The sequence below is a fragment of the Salminus brasiliensis genome, chromosome 21 (genome assembly GCF_030463535.1).
Source record: "Salminus brasiliensis chromosome 21, fSalBra1.hap2, whole genome shotgun sequence".
NCBI lineage: Eukaryota > Metazoa > Chordata > Actinopteri > Characiformes > Bryconidae > Salminus > Salminus brasiliensis.
The window spans coordinates 1,449,156-1,465,568 of NC_132898.1; the positions used below are offsets into that span (position 1 = coordinate 1,449,156).

The 16,413-nt window shown below is 42.9% G+C and overlaps 1 protein-coding gene across 1 annotated transcript in view; it reads left to right on the forward strand.

Annotated features, from left to right (window-relative positions):
* Positions 1–753: 753 nt before the first annotated feature.
* The window catches only part of vgll4b (vestigial-like family member 4b), a 48,352-nt gene continuing 32,692 nt past the window's right edge, over positions 754–16,413 (forward strand). Inside the window, exon 1 of the mRNA XM_072665846.1 lies at positions 754–1,426. Within this exon, the coding sequence (XP_072521947.1) occupies positions 1,363–1,426 (64 nt within the window). The 5' untranslated portion in view covers positions 754–1,362. The remainder of the gene's footprint in view (positions 1,427–16,413) is intronic.

A 16,413-nucleotide genomic window follows, 5' to 3' on the forward strand; every position in this document is an offset into this window, starting at 1 on the left:
GTCTACTTTTACACAACTACATTCACTCATCCCTGGTCAGGAGAATAACCCAAAACCTAAAATTGTTTAAAAATTCAGTTTACATTTGAAAAAGTTTTTAGAAATTAGTGTAATATTAAATATCGTGATACTGATTAATAAAATAATCGCGATATTAAATTTGATCAGTATCATCCAACACCTTTATAAATCTGCCGTTTCATCACTCCCTACCTGTTACTAGGATATGATGTACCGTTATCCCTCAACTACATTCACTCACATATTCAACTGTGTCCATCTCTGGTCAGGGGAATAACCCAAAACCTAAAATTGTTTAAAAATTCAGTTTACATTTTTTTTTTTAAGTTTTAAAAAATTAAGTTTAATATTAAATATCGTGATACTGATTAATAAAATAATCGCGATATTAAATTTGATCAGTATCGTCCAACACCTTTATAAATCTGCCGTTTCATCACTCCCTACCTGTTACTAGGATATGATGTCACCCTTAAATTTGCATAATATATGCTGATCTCATTTCGCGGTCCTCAGCCAATCAGGATCGTCCTCTCTCACCACCTGCTCGGAAGAATTCCATCATTCCGATCATTCCAGCCTCAGCTCTCCCAGCGCTGCTCCTCCGCGGAGCCTCGGAGCCTCGGAGCCCTGCTGGCACTCTGCGAGGACTACTTTTATTACCGCTTTTTATTATTCATATTATTCTGAACCATTTTTAATGTTAATGATCATTATTTAGGTGACCTACGACCTTCCGAGGTGGCGCTCGAGCGGGGTGTGTAGCTGTGTCCGGGCGAGCTGCTCCACTCCTGCAGGTCAGCAGCTTCTGAGAGGCTTAGTTTGACGTTGGAGTGAATCCCCTGAGCTTAACGTGTGTTGTAGCTTCAAACATAAACAGTACCTGTACACTGGGCTGACTGGGCTGACTGGGAGCAGCAGGAAAACACCCTGGACACTTCCTGGAGATCCATGCTCCACTCCTGCCTCCAACTCTGGACAGCCAGGCTTCTCCCCAGCAGCTAGAGCTCAGCCTTGCTTTTGCTCCAGACTGGGAGTGATCCCCTGTTTAACAGCCGTGGTATCCCTGGAATGCCAAGTGTGGGAAGCTGAGATCAGCGAGGAGATCAGGGCTCCAGTCCTTCTCATGTTCTGCTCCTCCTTCACGGAACTGAACTCAGGTTGTACCTCCAGCATTAGGAGGTCAGAGCTTCTCCAGGGCTTCGACATGAACTCAGTCAGACTCCAGAGTCGGCCTGTCTCCTGGATCCTGATCTTTGGGTGTTTGTTCCAGTTTTAGGAGCCTGGTTTCCACCTTTGGAGTTTCAGAACTTATCGTTTTCCAGCAGGGCTTTGCAGAGAATGGAAACTCCTTTGGATGTTTTGTCCAGAGCAGCATCTTTAGTGCATGCGGATGATGAGAAACGTAAGTTTTTGGGGTTTTTTCTGGTTTTCTTATATAAAATAGACGTATTCTGCAAGGTAAAGTAGGCCTGGGCGATACGGTCAAATATTATCACAATATTTAAAGACATGATCATGATTTGATCTGTAGCCAAATATGATCCCATGGTTTTTGCTCAGAAATTGCTGCATTATTATATTGTTACATTTAAACAGCACTAATTTTGCTTTTTGTAAAAAACGAAGTTGAAAGTCAGTAATAATCTCCATGATATGCTCAGAAAAGCTTATTGGCTTATAGATTAGCGGTTCTGCATTTTATTTTATTTTATTTTATTTATTTATACAATTGTTTTAGAAAGTGTTCTTCTAAAACTTGCAGACCTGTGGCTGGGTTGTGATATGCTTGCTCTTATGTAGAATATTTATGTTGTGTAAAGCAGTTATTTACACCTATACAGTATTTAAGGCCTCGTACCCAGAGCTGCACAGGTAGGAGAGCGCAGTGTTGGTTGGGTGTCTTGCCCAAGAACTCCAGCTGGGCATTTGGACCCCAGTCTGCTGGTTAAATTAGCTAAATGTGATGATTGGATGATTATGATGATTCATAATTAATAATATTGTTTCATATGTATCAATGTTGTGAATGAAAAACATGTATCTCCATTTTTAGTTTTCTCAGTGGTTTTGAACTGATTCTGTACCCTTCTGAAGAATGGACCAATAGAAATGCTCTAAATTACCTGGAACAAAGTATTAATTTACAATGACGTCCATTCAGAGTTAAGAACATTTTTGCCTTCTCCTGTAAAGTCACTGTTTTGGAGATACGTGTTTTTCATTGGACAGTGATGATGTATGCAAAAAGAATGATCGTATAGGGCGTATAGGCACTCTGTATGGGAGTATGGATGTGGACTACCAGTATATATTCCATGTATATGTCTGCCTATACAGCTACATTCACATTGCTGTTCTTGATTATTATTATTATTATTATTATTATTATTATTAATAATAATAATAATAATAATAATAATAAATATTACATTGATTAGTAAAGTTTCTAAAGAAAGTAAGATGAATAAATGGCAGATAGTTGACCGTTGAAGAAAAGTGGACTTTGGCATTTTATATATACTGTAATACATATATATATATATATGTATGTGTGCTGCTGATAGCTGTGTAACCTGCTTCAGGTTGCGCTGATGAGACATCATGCAGTGTGACATCATGTGCCTGGAGGTGTAGGAGCAGTTCCAGTCAGGGTTGTATCGACACACTGCCTGGAGGGCCTCCAGGAACCACCGCCTGGTCCGTCCACTCAGCCAAATAATATTTCCATAATCGCGCTGTAATTTCTGCAGTCCAGAAAAAAACATTCCTTCCTAGATTAAGTGCAAACAAATCCCCCTCAGCAGGCTGTCGGCCTTCTGGCAGTGTGGGGTGAGCAGTTCACTGGTGGAAAAGCTGCAGATTCTCAGAGCTGGGCAGCTTGATCAGCATTGTTGGCTTTAGGGCTGAATTGGATTTTTAATGACCGTATTGATTTTTTTAATGGTGCCCGGGGGCTGACGTCGATATCTAATGTGGAGACCTGCGGGCTGGGATGAATAAACATTTATACAGTGTAGAAATTGAGATTACATCTAGATCAGCATTACAGAGAAATATAGCAACCAGGACTCGATTAAACCAGATATAATCCCATCACTCCCCTCTCTATCAAGTCCCCTGTGTCTGAGACACATTTGGGCCACACATTTATAGCAGTGTAAACACATTCGTCCCTCCAAGACTGAAAACCGAAGTACAACCGAACCACCTCCCAGTACTACCAAAACCCCTCTCAGTAAAACCCAGTACAACCAAAAATCGTCCCAGTACAAAGAAGTACAACGGAACCACCTACCAGTACAACCGAAACTCCTCCCAGTACAAAGAAGTACAACCGAAACTCCTCCCAGTACAAAGAAGTACAACCGAACCACCTACCAGTACAAAGAAGTACAACGTAACCACCCCCCGTACCACTGAAACCCCTCCCAGTACAACCTAGTACTACCGAAACCGCTCTCAGTAAAACCCAGTTCAACCAAAAATCCTTCCAGTACAAACAAGTACAACCGAACCAGTAAAACCCAGTACAACCAAAACCTCTCTCAGTAAAACCCAGTACAACCGAACCACCTCCAAGTACAAAGAAGTACAACCCAACTACCTCCCACTACCACTGAAACCCCTCCCAGTACAACCCAGTACAACCTAAAATCCTCCCAGTACAAACAATTACAACCAAACCAGTACAATCTAGTACTACCAAAACCCCTCTCAGTAAAACCCAGTACAACCGAAACTCCTCCTTGTACAATCAAAGCTCCACTGTGAAAGCGAAACAGCAGAATATATATTATTTGAATATTGATATTGATGTATAATTAGCAGATTTGCATATTCAGCCCCGCCCAGCAGTCAGATTTAATCAGGACAGAAATCCAGATTCTAGTCACATGAAGTGAGCAGGTGTAAACAGGGTCAGTACGGTTTGAATGACCATCAGCTGTCCAGCTGTTTACACATGTTAAAGGAAAAGGTCACATGACTGTATTTTAGTGCAGTTGTCCAGCCTCAGATCTGAACTGAACAACGCAGCCGGCGATTGTTGTTTTCACCAGCGCTCTGACCTGTGAAAGGCTCTCCGGTTCCTTCATCGTTCTCCAACTCTGAACTTTGATAAGGACCAACGTGGGCAGAGAGGAAACTGGGTCAGCGTGTCAAAGCTGAAGCTGAAGCTTCTCGCACCAGTTGGTCCACCAATTGTGGGCGTACATCTGCTCCAAGTGACTCGCATGCATCCCCCCTCCAGCGTCCCCTGCTGTGTTTTTGTTTAGGCCTGGGCTGATGTCACTCTTGTTGTGGTTGTGCGCGCCCCTTTGTCCTCGCACAATGCGCTCGACCTGTTTTCACAATAGCGCGCCGGGCACGCTCGGCCTGCTTCAAGCACTTCCCGCTTGTTTTCTTTTATGACACAACCTTTGGAATGCTCTCGGCCGCTGGAACGCTTCGAGGGAGAGGCCTTGACTTACACCCTAGGAAAGTGTCTACTGCGGTGGAGCGGCGGATTCTGAGAGAACGCACAATTAGCTGGGAGGAATGGTGGAGTGCGGCTGCCTTTGTTTTGATGGGAGTCAGGTGGTGGCTGGAGAGTCTTCCTGCCTGCTTGGTTTACTCCTCCCAGGGCTGAGAACAGCGTAACCCAATTGCATTAAGCCCTCTAACAACATTAGAGGAGTGTGGTGTGGTCCCAGTGTGTTTAATCACTTTAGAGCGAACAGTGCTTTCGGTCGAAGAATGGGTTCTGTCTGAACACGGCAAAGCCCAAAGCTGAAGGTCAGTGACTGACCTGAGTTAGGAGAAAACTTCTGAAATCAAGGGGATTATAAAGAGTATAGTGGAGTAACTAAGTCTCTACTGTCCAGGGAAGAAGGCTTTCTACTAGATTTTGGAGGAGGAGCATTGTTGTGAGGATTTGATTGTATTCAGTGACAAGAGCATAAGTGAGGTCAGGATGTTGGATGAGATGATCACCACCACCACCACCACCTCACCTCATTGATCCCCAACTTTAGTTCTATAAAGAACCAGTTCTTGTGGGAATGGTTTTAAAAAGTCGTTGTAAAAATTTGTTACCAACGTTAAGGTTCTTCACACTGACGTCTCTTTTACAAAAAAGGTTCTTTATGAAACCGAAAGTGGTTCTTCTGTGACATTTCTCAAGTATATTGTGTTTAGCATACTGGCGTAATAAAATAGGCAAATTGTGGCGATTGTAGGGCGTGGAGTTTTGTTTTGGTGGCTACATTCTTTACTTTATACTTAGCGAACTAAAGTGACTCTGATCGTTAATTATGGGCCTGAGCGCCAAGCCCAAACCTCTTACTACTGAGGAAAGCGAGATGATTTGTGATTTGTCTGAAGGGGACGCTGCTGGGCATTGTATTATCTTGATTTTGTTGCCTCAAGCCAAAGAAAAAGGCTTCAAGAACCCCTTAGCCCCGCCCATATCTTTTTTTTTTTGCCTTTTACTTTTGCAGACCATCATGTAACTGATATAAAAATATTTGAGAGAGATTGAACATTTGGGTATTTGTAAACAGTGTGCCGTCCATATGCTAATGAACTCCCCTCCTGATTTGAGCGTAGTTTATTAAAATGGCTATAACTCTGTATGTAATTTTATAATATGTCTATAAAGGCTATAAAGCCTCTCTTTACCACCCTACCACCTGTTGGGTGAAACTCCTGGGCTGTATCTTAAATCGTTTTCGTGCTTCGACCCCGGAATTGCTGCCTAGGGCTACGTTTTAAGGACAATAATAGAAGAAAACACATGAATAGAAAGTGAAGTCACACATCAGTTGCATTTTATAGCTTTTTGATTAATAAAGGCAATAACAAGCTTGTAGCGATCCAAACTGTGCTCTCACACTTGCACTCACTCAGGGAGAAAAAAACAGCGCATCCAACAAGAAGAAAAGCCTCGTCCATCTCTTGAACAGAAAGCTCTGCTGATGGATTCTGCACACTGATCTATTTTCCTGTGTGCAGTGTGAACACACACCACCCTAACTCCTCACACCAGTAAACACACACTCACCCAGGACAGTTCCGTTACACTGGTGGAACCGCAACTCTAGGGTCTGCAGGAAGGCCTTATGAAACATTGTACACTTTATATTGCATCATATTGACACATTGGAGCAGCTGGTTCAGGTTTCACCTCCAACACTGAAGGCTCCTTGCCAAGAGGAGGTGGTCTAGACAATGCCTCCACCCAAGCTGGCCCGCCGCGTCTTTATATTACGTGTTTGTTTTGGCCGTGCTGCCGCTGCTGCCAGCACCTGCGACCCAGACCCAAACAGGAAGTTGACCTTTGAGTCCCCGAGACATTTCTTCCCCTTCTTCTGGAAAGATTGATGTGGTTCCTTTGTTATTGTCTCCAAGGAATGCCCAAACACGCCAGCACCTCCTGGTCCTGCAGGAGAAAACGTGTCAGTAATTGCTCTCTGGATCTTTTGTCGGAATTACACCATAGCCTTTTCTGCCCTGCTGCTGTGGCGGGATCACCACTTGTGAGGTTCTCATGCTATGTCATGCCTCGGCCTCCTCTTGGAGGGGTTTTCTCACTCATCACACCATTCCTCCACTGCGTCTAATCAAACTGCATGTCACCAGAGCTCAGCACCCTTGGACGAGAACGCTAACGGCTAATTCTACATCAGTTGAGCGATTGGGGAGAGTAAGGGCCATCCTACCCACCTAAGAGGGCCGTTATGCGACTCGGTGACCTCCAGATGCTTGAACCAACAGTTTTTGTTTAACTATATATTCTAAGTGCACTATATGGCCTCACACCAGTTGTGGGACATTGCTGTGAGGATTTGTTTGCATTCAGCCAGGCGAGAGCATCCCTGAAGTCAAGGACTGGTGTCAGATGATTAGTTCTGCTTCTCCAACTCATCCAAAAGCTATTGGATGGAGCTCCGTTCATCACTTTAGAGAACCCCACAGTCCAATCCTGGGAGGCTGGGCCCTGAATACCCCTCTACCCTTGACGCTTAACTTTGGGCAGCACAGTGAAGACTCTTTAGAGCAAGCCGTTCTGGTGGCAGTGCTTTTCTTTGGAGGTTATATGTGTGATGAGTGTGAGAGAGTGTTATCATATTTACACAAAGGTTTAATTGAAAGGTTCTTTAAGGAACCATGTGGTTCCTCTATGCCATCTCACAAAGAACCCTTTTGAGGCCTTAATTTCGAAGCATTTAAAGCATGTTTTTGTGCAGCGAGCACAGATTGATCTTAATTGGTGATGTTGCTATTCTACTCAACTTCATTTTGGGTATTAATGCAGCTCTGCTGTTCTCAAATGTCAAGCACCTCTTCAGCAGGAGATGGAGGATGTTGATGATGGTACAGCTGGTGTCAATTAATGACCTATCGAAACATCTCTGATTACAGGATGTAGGTCAAGCTGCAGTACATGGAACCTTGGTATTTATTCAGGCCCATTACCACAGGTGTGTAAAATCCAGCCCCTAGCCCTGCAGTCGGCCTTTCTTCCACACATCAGTGAAAGAACGGGAGGTTCTGAAGAGCTCACTGAACTCCAGCGTGGTTCTGTATGTAATAGGAGACACCGCTGCACCAACAACAACAAGTCAGCTGGTGAAATCTCCTCCCTCCTAGATCTTCCTCCATCAGCTGTGAGTGGTGTTATTATTGAACAGTGGAAGAGTTTAGGAGGAACAGCTCACAGAGAGCAGCTCAGTGTCCACCGAGTGTCTGTCAGACCACGTAAAGTTACAGAGCGGGGTCAGGGCCGAGTGCTGAGCTCAGAGCAGAGTGCAGAAAAGCCTCCAACTGACTCAGTAACTGCAGCAGAGCTCCAGACCTGCTGCTGCTGGTAGAGCTAAGAGTAAAGGGGGACCAGCTCCTTATTAATAAAGCCTATGGGTTTAGAAAGAGATGTATAAATATATATATATATATTAAAAGCTCCTGTAGGTGTGATGTGTAAGTGTTGCAGTATTCTTCAATCTGATGTGGCTGTCGTTCAGGCTTCATAGCTGTGGTATTATCTTGTAATTTGTCATATATATTTTTTTATGAGGTTTTATTACAAATATCATTAAAAGCATGCACTGACTCTTCTGTAACAGGTAACTTCAATGTCTCAGCTCACAGATTAAGCTCATTCCTCTCTGAATCACAGATTTCTGCTTTGAATCTTCTTCTAGTCTTTGATCGGATGTTGGTGTAGAATTTTCCAGTGGAATTACCAGAGGTTTTGGCCATTTGTGCAATTTGAATGTCCACATAATTTAAGGAGTACAGATGATCTTTCCCTGATTGTTCAGTAGACGGAGTGGTGTAGGTGTGTCTAAGTGACTGAGCTACGTAAATCAGAGGTGCACAACTTCAGAGATGGCATGTGGCAGATGTTCTGATCCAGAGCTCCCTGCAGTTTAGGCCTGGTTTGAGGTGCACTTTTAAGATGCTATGAACGGTACGTTGAGGGATGACCTTGAGAACCTTTAAACCTTCAGAAGGTTCTTCACACACATTTCTTTTAAAGCATGGTTCTTCTAAGGCATCCCTCAAATAACCTACCTTTGTTGCACCTTTTATTGTTCAGAGTTCAATCAAAAATCTCATGCGATCATGCGAGTTGTATTAAATTCCACTTTTTTAGCCAAAAAATTGGTTCTTTATAATCCCGGGGGAACCTTGTTTGTTTGGTGTTGGTAGAAGGGTTCTTTAAAGTTCTCTGTTAAATAAAAGAACCACTTAACCAGGCAACCAGGAACCATCATACATTGAGACCTTCGGAGAACCCTCACCTGTTCTAAGTATATATAACATTAGAACCTATTACTGTTTTTAAGGAGTTGTTCTACTCTTTAAAGGAGTAACAGAGGTTCTAAAGCAGACTTCTTTCACATCATAGGTCGGAACCAGTGTTTTGGTTCTCTAGGATTCAGCAGCATCATCCTCGTTTCCACTTCTTCTTCACTGCTTCAGATGCTCTGACCTATGTTTCTGTCTGACTGCCAGATCTGGCGGGTAAAAAAACAGTTGTATATACGCCAGCACGTGTTCTGGAACCTGAATTAATGCTTCAGGGCTTCAGCCGGATAAGGATCCCTCCGCTGGGCCCTCCTGATGAAATACATCCTCTCTGAGATCCAGAAGAATTGCTGTGATCTTGTGACTGTGGCTTTAAGACAGTTTGGCTGAATGTAGTGTGGGCTTCACCGAGGGCTGGCTGAATGGTATGGGTAGAGTACGATGACGGGATTTTTGGTTTGTTCATCATCCTGACTGAACCAGTACACCCAGTTAAATGCCAGGCGGGCGTCACTGAGCGTTGTGGAGCGGTCCTGTGGTGAGCCTTTCAGAGTAATACAAACGTACGGACTCCTGAGATCTGAGGGGCAGTAGAACAGCAGAAGCTCTGAGAGTGGCGGTTCAGGCAGCAGCTGTTTCACTGGACCTTTCACTGAGACCAGCGGTCAGGAATGTAGGGCTATGATGGGGGTGGGTGCATGAGTGGGTGTTCATTCATTTATTCATTCATTCATTTATTCAGTTTATATATAAACTGAATGAATGAATAAAAATATAGCGCCACTACAACAATACACTTTATGGACAAAAGTATTGGGACACATGCACCATTTATTGTTTCTTCTGTGTGTGTGTATGTGTGTATATATATATATATATATATATATATATATATATATATATATATATATACTGTGTGTATGTGTGTGTGTGTGTGTGTGTGTGTGTGTGTGTATATATGTATACATACTTTTGACCATACACACACCGTATATACACACACATGACCGTACAGTTCAGACGTAGACCGCTGTAAAGCGCTGCTCTTGGCTCTCTCAGTGTTCTGTATTTATGCTAATCCTTGTTAGTACTGGTTGTGTGGGCTGTTCTGTACTCTTACCGTATTCTTGTGTTCTAAGCCCCTTCCCTGTTCCCCTGAGGCCAGCCTGTCTCCTGGGTCTGCTTCCCCGGTTCTCCCACAGCAGCAGGAAGGATCTGGTTTCTTTTCTCACACGATGAGAACAATACGCTCTTCCCTTGGATCCATGTATAACGCTCCCTCCTCACCTGCAGTGTGTAAGCGACACGCTATCTCTCACGCTTGGCACCTCCTGGTGATTGAGCTGGTGCCTGATACCCCCGGTTACGTAACCACACTCTCGAGTTACGTTATTTTTTATGTTTTTTTATGTTTGGTTCGGAATTATGTAAAGTTTACGTTCTATCAGCTGTGGCTTGTCCACTACTGATGTGAGAGATGTGTGCCATGGCTCCTCCCGGCTCTGAACATGCTGTTCAGTGCTGGTTTAGAACCAAAGGAAGGAGCACAGTTCTCCAGCTGTCTGAGCTCTAGAACCCCATGTATTATGCTAGGTTCTCATGTTCCACTGTGGACTCTAAACTGTTCTGTAAGCTGCTGAGAACGTTCCTCACTGCTGCTGGCTGAGACGATGCTGGTTAATTAAGCCTGGAAGGTGCTGGAGGGCGTTTTTACGAGAGCACAGCGGTAAAAACAAAGGATCGTAACTGGATCAATCCGGACATCCTTGGCTGTTGCGCCGCTGCCTTTGTTTACTAGTGTAATATTCTGTGCTGGGTCTTCTCTGCCAACTGGCTTCAAATGAGGCTTCAAAAAGCTGTTTTTTTAAATAAGAAGTTGTTAAATAATATAAACGAGCCAGAATCCAGAACCCTCTGCTCAAACCGACCCCCCTTCAGGCTCGAGTGTTAGACCCAGTGATTAGAGATCAGTGTTGTATAATATTTAATCACCTTAGCTTTAGCGTGCTGTTACTCAACAAACCCATTCACTGAACAAAGTGGTCATTTCAGCAGCTCTCTGAGCCCTCGGTCAGGGATTTGAGCTCAGCGAGTCGACCCGCATCTTCAGAACTACACTTTACCTCCTAGTTTGGGTTTAAGTTATTGGGTTTGTGCCACGGCTTTTCCTCTTCGTCAACACCAGAGCTGGTCTCAGGCTGCCTGTGCTGACTTTCTGATGTTTGAAGGAGTTTTAAGGTGGTTTTGTTAAAGCTGGCTCACAATTCGGGATACATTGAGCTACATTAGAAGGGGTGGGATTGGTGGGCCGTTATGTGAGCTTGTTTGGTAGGCCAGAGGAAATTCCTTGGAGGTTCTTTAAGGAACCTAAAGAAGACCTTTTAATGGCATCCCATCCCGTCGTAGAACCACTTTTACTTTTACAATATTAAAACACATCAAATCCAGGAAAGTTTGAGAGATCTGAGCGAATTTGAGTTCTTCTCTTCTTTAGAAGCAGAAATCTCCGGAGGCTGCTCCTGCCCAATTATACGGCGTTGGACCACTGTTGTGTCCAAAGGGTGAAAAAAAATACCCACAATCGAAGACAATGGATTAAGCAGCTCTTTGAATGGGGGCACTGTTCAGACTTGGCGTGGCCTTTCTGCCGAGTGAGTGAAATACGAGACAATGGTTCTCTAAAACCCAATGAGAAGCATTTTCTTTAGCATTGGCTGAGTTGGTTGGGGGGGTGGGGGGTGAGTCGGGGTGGGGGTGCGCTGGGGAGGGGAGTTAGAGAAGGCTGGGGGAGTTAGGTCCTCTGTGTGAATAGACCTTTAATCCCTTTTGCCATTGAGAGCCAAGTTAGAGAGGGAGCTGTAATCTCGATGATGAGAGAGGTCAATTGAAAAGCATGGCACCGGTTTGAATAATCCCCCAGTGCTCCTTTGGTTTCGGCCACTGGGCTGCATTTGGTTGAGAATACGACGGGCTGTTAAAGGTTAACTGGCTGGAAAGTTTCAGAGTTTGCTACTGCATCAAGTAAGTAGGTGAGAAATGAACCCACTTCCTGATTCATGCCGGTTCTCTGGAAGACTGAAATATGAGTCAAGCTTTTAAAATGGTGAGAATTTAAAATGAACCATTCATTTAAACGATAACTAGGAATTCAGTGATATGGGAATTGTGGGCTAAGTATATAAACATTGGTTAAACTTTAATTCACTCCTAATTCATGAGAATAATGAGATTTACGCCACTGTGGGACTAATAAAGGAGTATCTTATCTTATCTTTAATACAGAAGTGAGCACTGGTGTAAAGAGCCCTTTAAAGGATTTAAGAACTTAGCTTAAAGCCTGAACCATTGAATAAGTGCCAGGACCTTCAAGTTCTCTAACACTGCAGTGTTTATTTGACCTTCTGAGCAATTATTTAAAAAAAATAACAAACCAAACACTTTGCATGTATGACTTTTATTTTGAAATCATATCGGTTGCATCTGAAATTCACTGCTTACAGCAGACAAACTAAAACATATAGACAAAAACAAAAGGGCTCTTTATACTGGGAGTTCAAAATTTTACAAACAAACAAACATAAAATCTTATACATGCAGTGCCTGGGTAATTCACCAGGGGGCAGAAAACATTAGTATCTGTATCTGAATTTATTTTCTTATTTATGTACTCATTATTATTTATAATAATTAGTGTATTATTTGATACATGAATGTAATTTATTTAATATGTAACATATATATTAACATACAAGTAATTATTTATATATTATTTATTAATTAATATTAAGAATTTGTCATTTATATTAATTTAATTATTACTTGTAATTGATATCATTTATAAATAAAATGTATTCATATAAATGAAAAATAATATATTAAAAATAAATAAATAAATATTAAATTAAAGAATATGTAAAATATTGAATTATGTATTTATTACACTGAGGTCACAAATTTGTAAGCCAATTTGTATCAAATATAATACACCAGACTTTAAAGGGTTAAAGTTCACTGTAAATGTTCTCCACACTTCTCTCTTTTACCAAAATGGTTCTAAATGGAACCAAAAGTGTAAAAACGGAACCATGTTTATAAAAAAGATGAATGTTAGCATCTAAACCTTTTTAGTGGTTTAAAGAACTTAAAGACGTTCTTCACTGATTTAGACGCCTCTATCTCTTTTACAAATGTGGTTCTTAATGGAACCAAAAAAGGTTCTTCTATGGCATTGCTCAAAGAACCCTTTGTAGGGCTGTTATTTTTAAGAGTGTAGTGTAATGTTTGGTTAAAAATAATGGGATGCTGTATTTAACACTGTGATTAGCATCTCAGCTGTTAAGCATGGTGGTGGGTGTAGCGCCAGCTTTTCGGTGCATGGAGCCACCCTGTTTGTGGGGTCTGAACGGACCACGGTCTTTATCAGAGCAGCCGTGCAGAGCGGATGAAAGATCCTCTGTTTATCAGCGTTCAGCCGTTTCAGGCGGGGTGAAAGCTGTGTGGGGTTGCTGAGGCGAGGCAGGGCTGCCCTGAGGATGTTTTCATGTGGAATATAACTATCAAGTCACTCAGCACCTGGCCTTCTAGCCACATAACCAGTCCGGCACGCTTTCAGGGCCTTCTCGTTTAAACGCGACGTAAACAAGCGAAATTCAACACCTGTAAGGCAACACCTTCCCTGTGTTTACAGGATTGTACACAGCCACACCCTCGCCATAATCCATGCTTAAGATGAAGCCGTCCCACTGGTTCGACAGTCAGTCGATCTGCTCTGGCGGTGAAGTGTCACGATATCTCGATGCTCCCTGCTCTATGATATCTAGTTACTCAGGGTGACTCACCCAGGCTTCGTGGAGATGTTTCACTGCGTGATTTGCAGTTGGCCTGTTCTCAGGTCCCGAAGCTCTTCATTTCCAATCAGAACATCTATTAGATAGAAAGCAAAAAAAAAAAAGAGAAAGACTAACAGATAACCACTCTGAAACATCTAAATCTGATCTCAGGTGTTTAGAGCTCCACCTTTACCTTCATCACAGCTCCTGTTCCAGCTCCTTCTCAGGAGACTCACTTTCAGTGTTTCTGCAGGAGCTCTTTCCTCACCTCCTGCCCAGGATCCAGAGCTCCACCTCATCTGTTAAACATGGTGGTGGGAGTGTTCTGAAATCTGCAGGGAGATTTTTCCACACCTCTAAAGTTCAGACTTAGAAGTTGGAGCGTTTTCTGCTTCTCACCATCCAAGTCCTCCCAGACACGTTCAATGATGTTGAGGTCTGGACTCTGGTCTGGTCAGTCGTTGTTTTTTCTGCTAGAGCTTCTTGATCAGTTCCCCATCCTTCAAAACCCGCTGTGCTGTTTACAGTGATGTTCTGAGAAGAAGGTCTCAAATCTAAAGTGAGAATGAAGCTCTTCTCACTCTCTCTCAAAGAGGAAAGCTTTAAGTGCTGTTTATCTGATAGGGGGCAGTGTTCTACCATTTTTTTTTATGGTGGTCTTCTTGACCTGGGGTTCTAAGGGTGTCTTTTAAATATTATTTTTTTTTTAGTAGCGACTGGGTCAGAGCATCTCCAAAACATCAGGCAGGTCTTGTGGGATGTTCCCGAGATGCAGTGGTCCGTACCTACCAAAAGTGCTTCAAGGAAGGACAACCACTGAACCCCTAACTGGGTCATAGGTTCCCAAAGCTCACTGATTCTCATGGAGGCCCCAACTCACAACTTACTCACAACGGACTTAAAGGATCTGTTACTAAAGTGTGAAGGTGTCGAGATACCACAGCAGGACACCTTCAGGGGTCTTGTGGAGTCCAATCCTCGACAGGTCAGAGCTGTTTTGGGGGCAAAAGTGAAACCTACACAGTATTAGGCAGGTGGTTGTAATGTTATGGCTGATTCATTTATATGGAAGTATAAGGAATGTCCTGGGACTGGAGACTAGAAGGTGTGTGTGAGTGTGTGTGAGTGTGTGTGAGTGTGTGTGAGTGTGTGTGAGTGTGTGTGAGTGTGTGTGTTTGCCACTAGAGGGCAGCAGAGCATCAATAGAAATCACCTGCCAGACTTCTGAAAGCTCTCAGTAATGCTTTTGTAGACACCTCTACTCTTCTATGAGGGCTTTCCGCTAGATGTTGGAACATTTGCTGTGAGGATGATTTGATTGCATTCAGCCACACAAGTTCATCAGTGAGGTCAAGTGCTGATGTTGGCTGATTAGTTCCGCCACTCCGACTCATCCCAAAGGTACTGGATGGAGCTCCATCCATCACTCCCGAGAACCCCACAGCCCAAGGGACGCGTACTACTGGTCAGTGCTGTTCTATGGAGATTATCCAAGCTGTGTCGGCAATGGGAGCACCATAAAGCACCGTGTCTGTTTACAGTTCTAGATTCAGTGCTGGTTGGGAGGGTGTTGTTTGCCCAGTACGGGTGAGTAAATTGTAAAGAGTGGAGTTTACGTTTTAACGGCCCCTCCTTGTTGTTTTTGGCCTCTTAGTGATTTTAGCATTATCCACCCCTCCACCCCACCAACACACACACACTTGTATTACTGGGCTTTGTGAGGACTTTTCCATTTGTAAGAAGAAAGTTGAGATTCTTCAAAAATCTTCTTAAGAATTTTTACGAATTTTACAAAGTAGCTTTTCACTCGAGGGAGATCTTAAATATTGATGCATTCGATCATAACGAGAACCCTACAGAGGCTATAGTTTTTTTCCACCATATGGAACAACCACTTATGCATTTCAATGGTTTTTGAGTTGTCATGCTTCTATCTAGAACCCTTGAAAATCTGTGCATATCCTTCACAAAGAGCTAAAAACTGTTTTTTTTTATCATAGGAAAAAAAACACTGGTTCTTTAAATGCCAATACTTCTATCTAGAACCCTTAAAGAGCTGTGCAGATGTGTTCTGTCAATGAGGTCCCCACACAGAACCAGTTTGAACCATGCACAAAAGGTCCTCCGCCATATGGAGGAACCATTTATGCATGCCAGTGGTTTTTAAATTGCCATGGTTCTATCTAGAACCCCTGAAAACATGTGTCTATGCCTTTGATCATCACCAGGACCCCACAATGAACAAAATAATAGAAAAAACACATATGGTTCTCTGAGTTGTCATGTTGCTATCTAGAACTATTGATACTTTCGATCATAACAAGGACCCCACAAACGGCTAAAACAGTTTTTCCACCTCCAAGAAGAACCACTTATACATCACAGTGGTTCTTTAAGTGCCAATACTTCTATCTAGAACCCTTAAGGAGCTGTGCAGATGTTACGTCATTTGAGGTCCCCACAAAGAACCATTTTTAACCATGCACAAAAGGTTTTCCACCATATGGAAGAACCGCTTATGCATTCCAATGGTTTTTGAGTTGCCATGGTTCTATGTAGAACCCTTGAAAAGCTGTGCATGTGGTTTCTATCATCACAAGGACCCCTCAGAAGGCCCAAACAGTATTTCCACCACCAAAAAGAACCACTTATAAGATCCAATGGTTCCTAAAGTCGCAGTAGTTTTATCTAGAACCCCTAAAGAGCTGTGCAGATGTGTTTCATCATTGAGTTCCCCACAAAGAACCATTTTGGACCATGCACAAAAGGC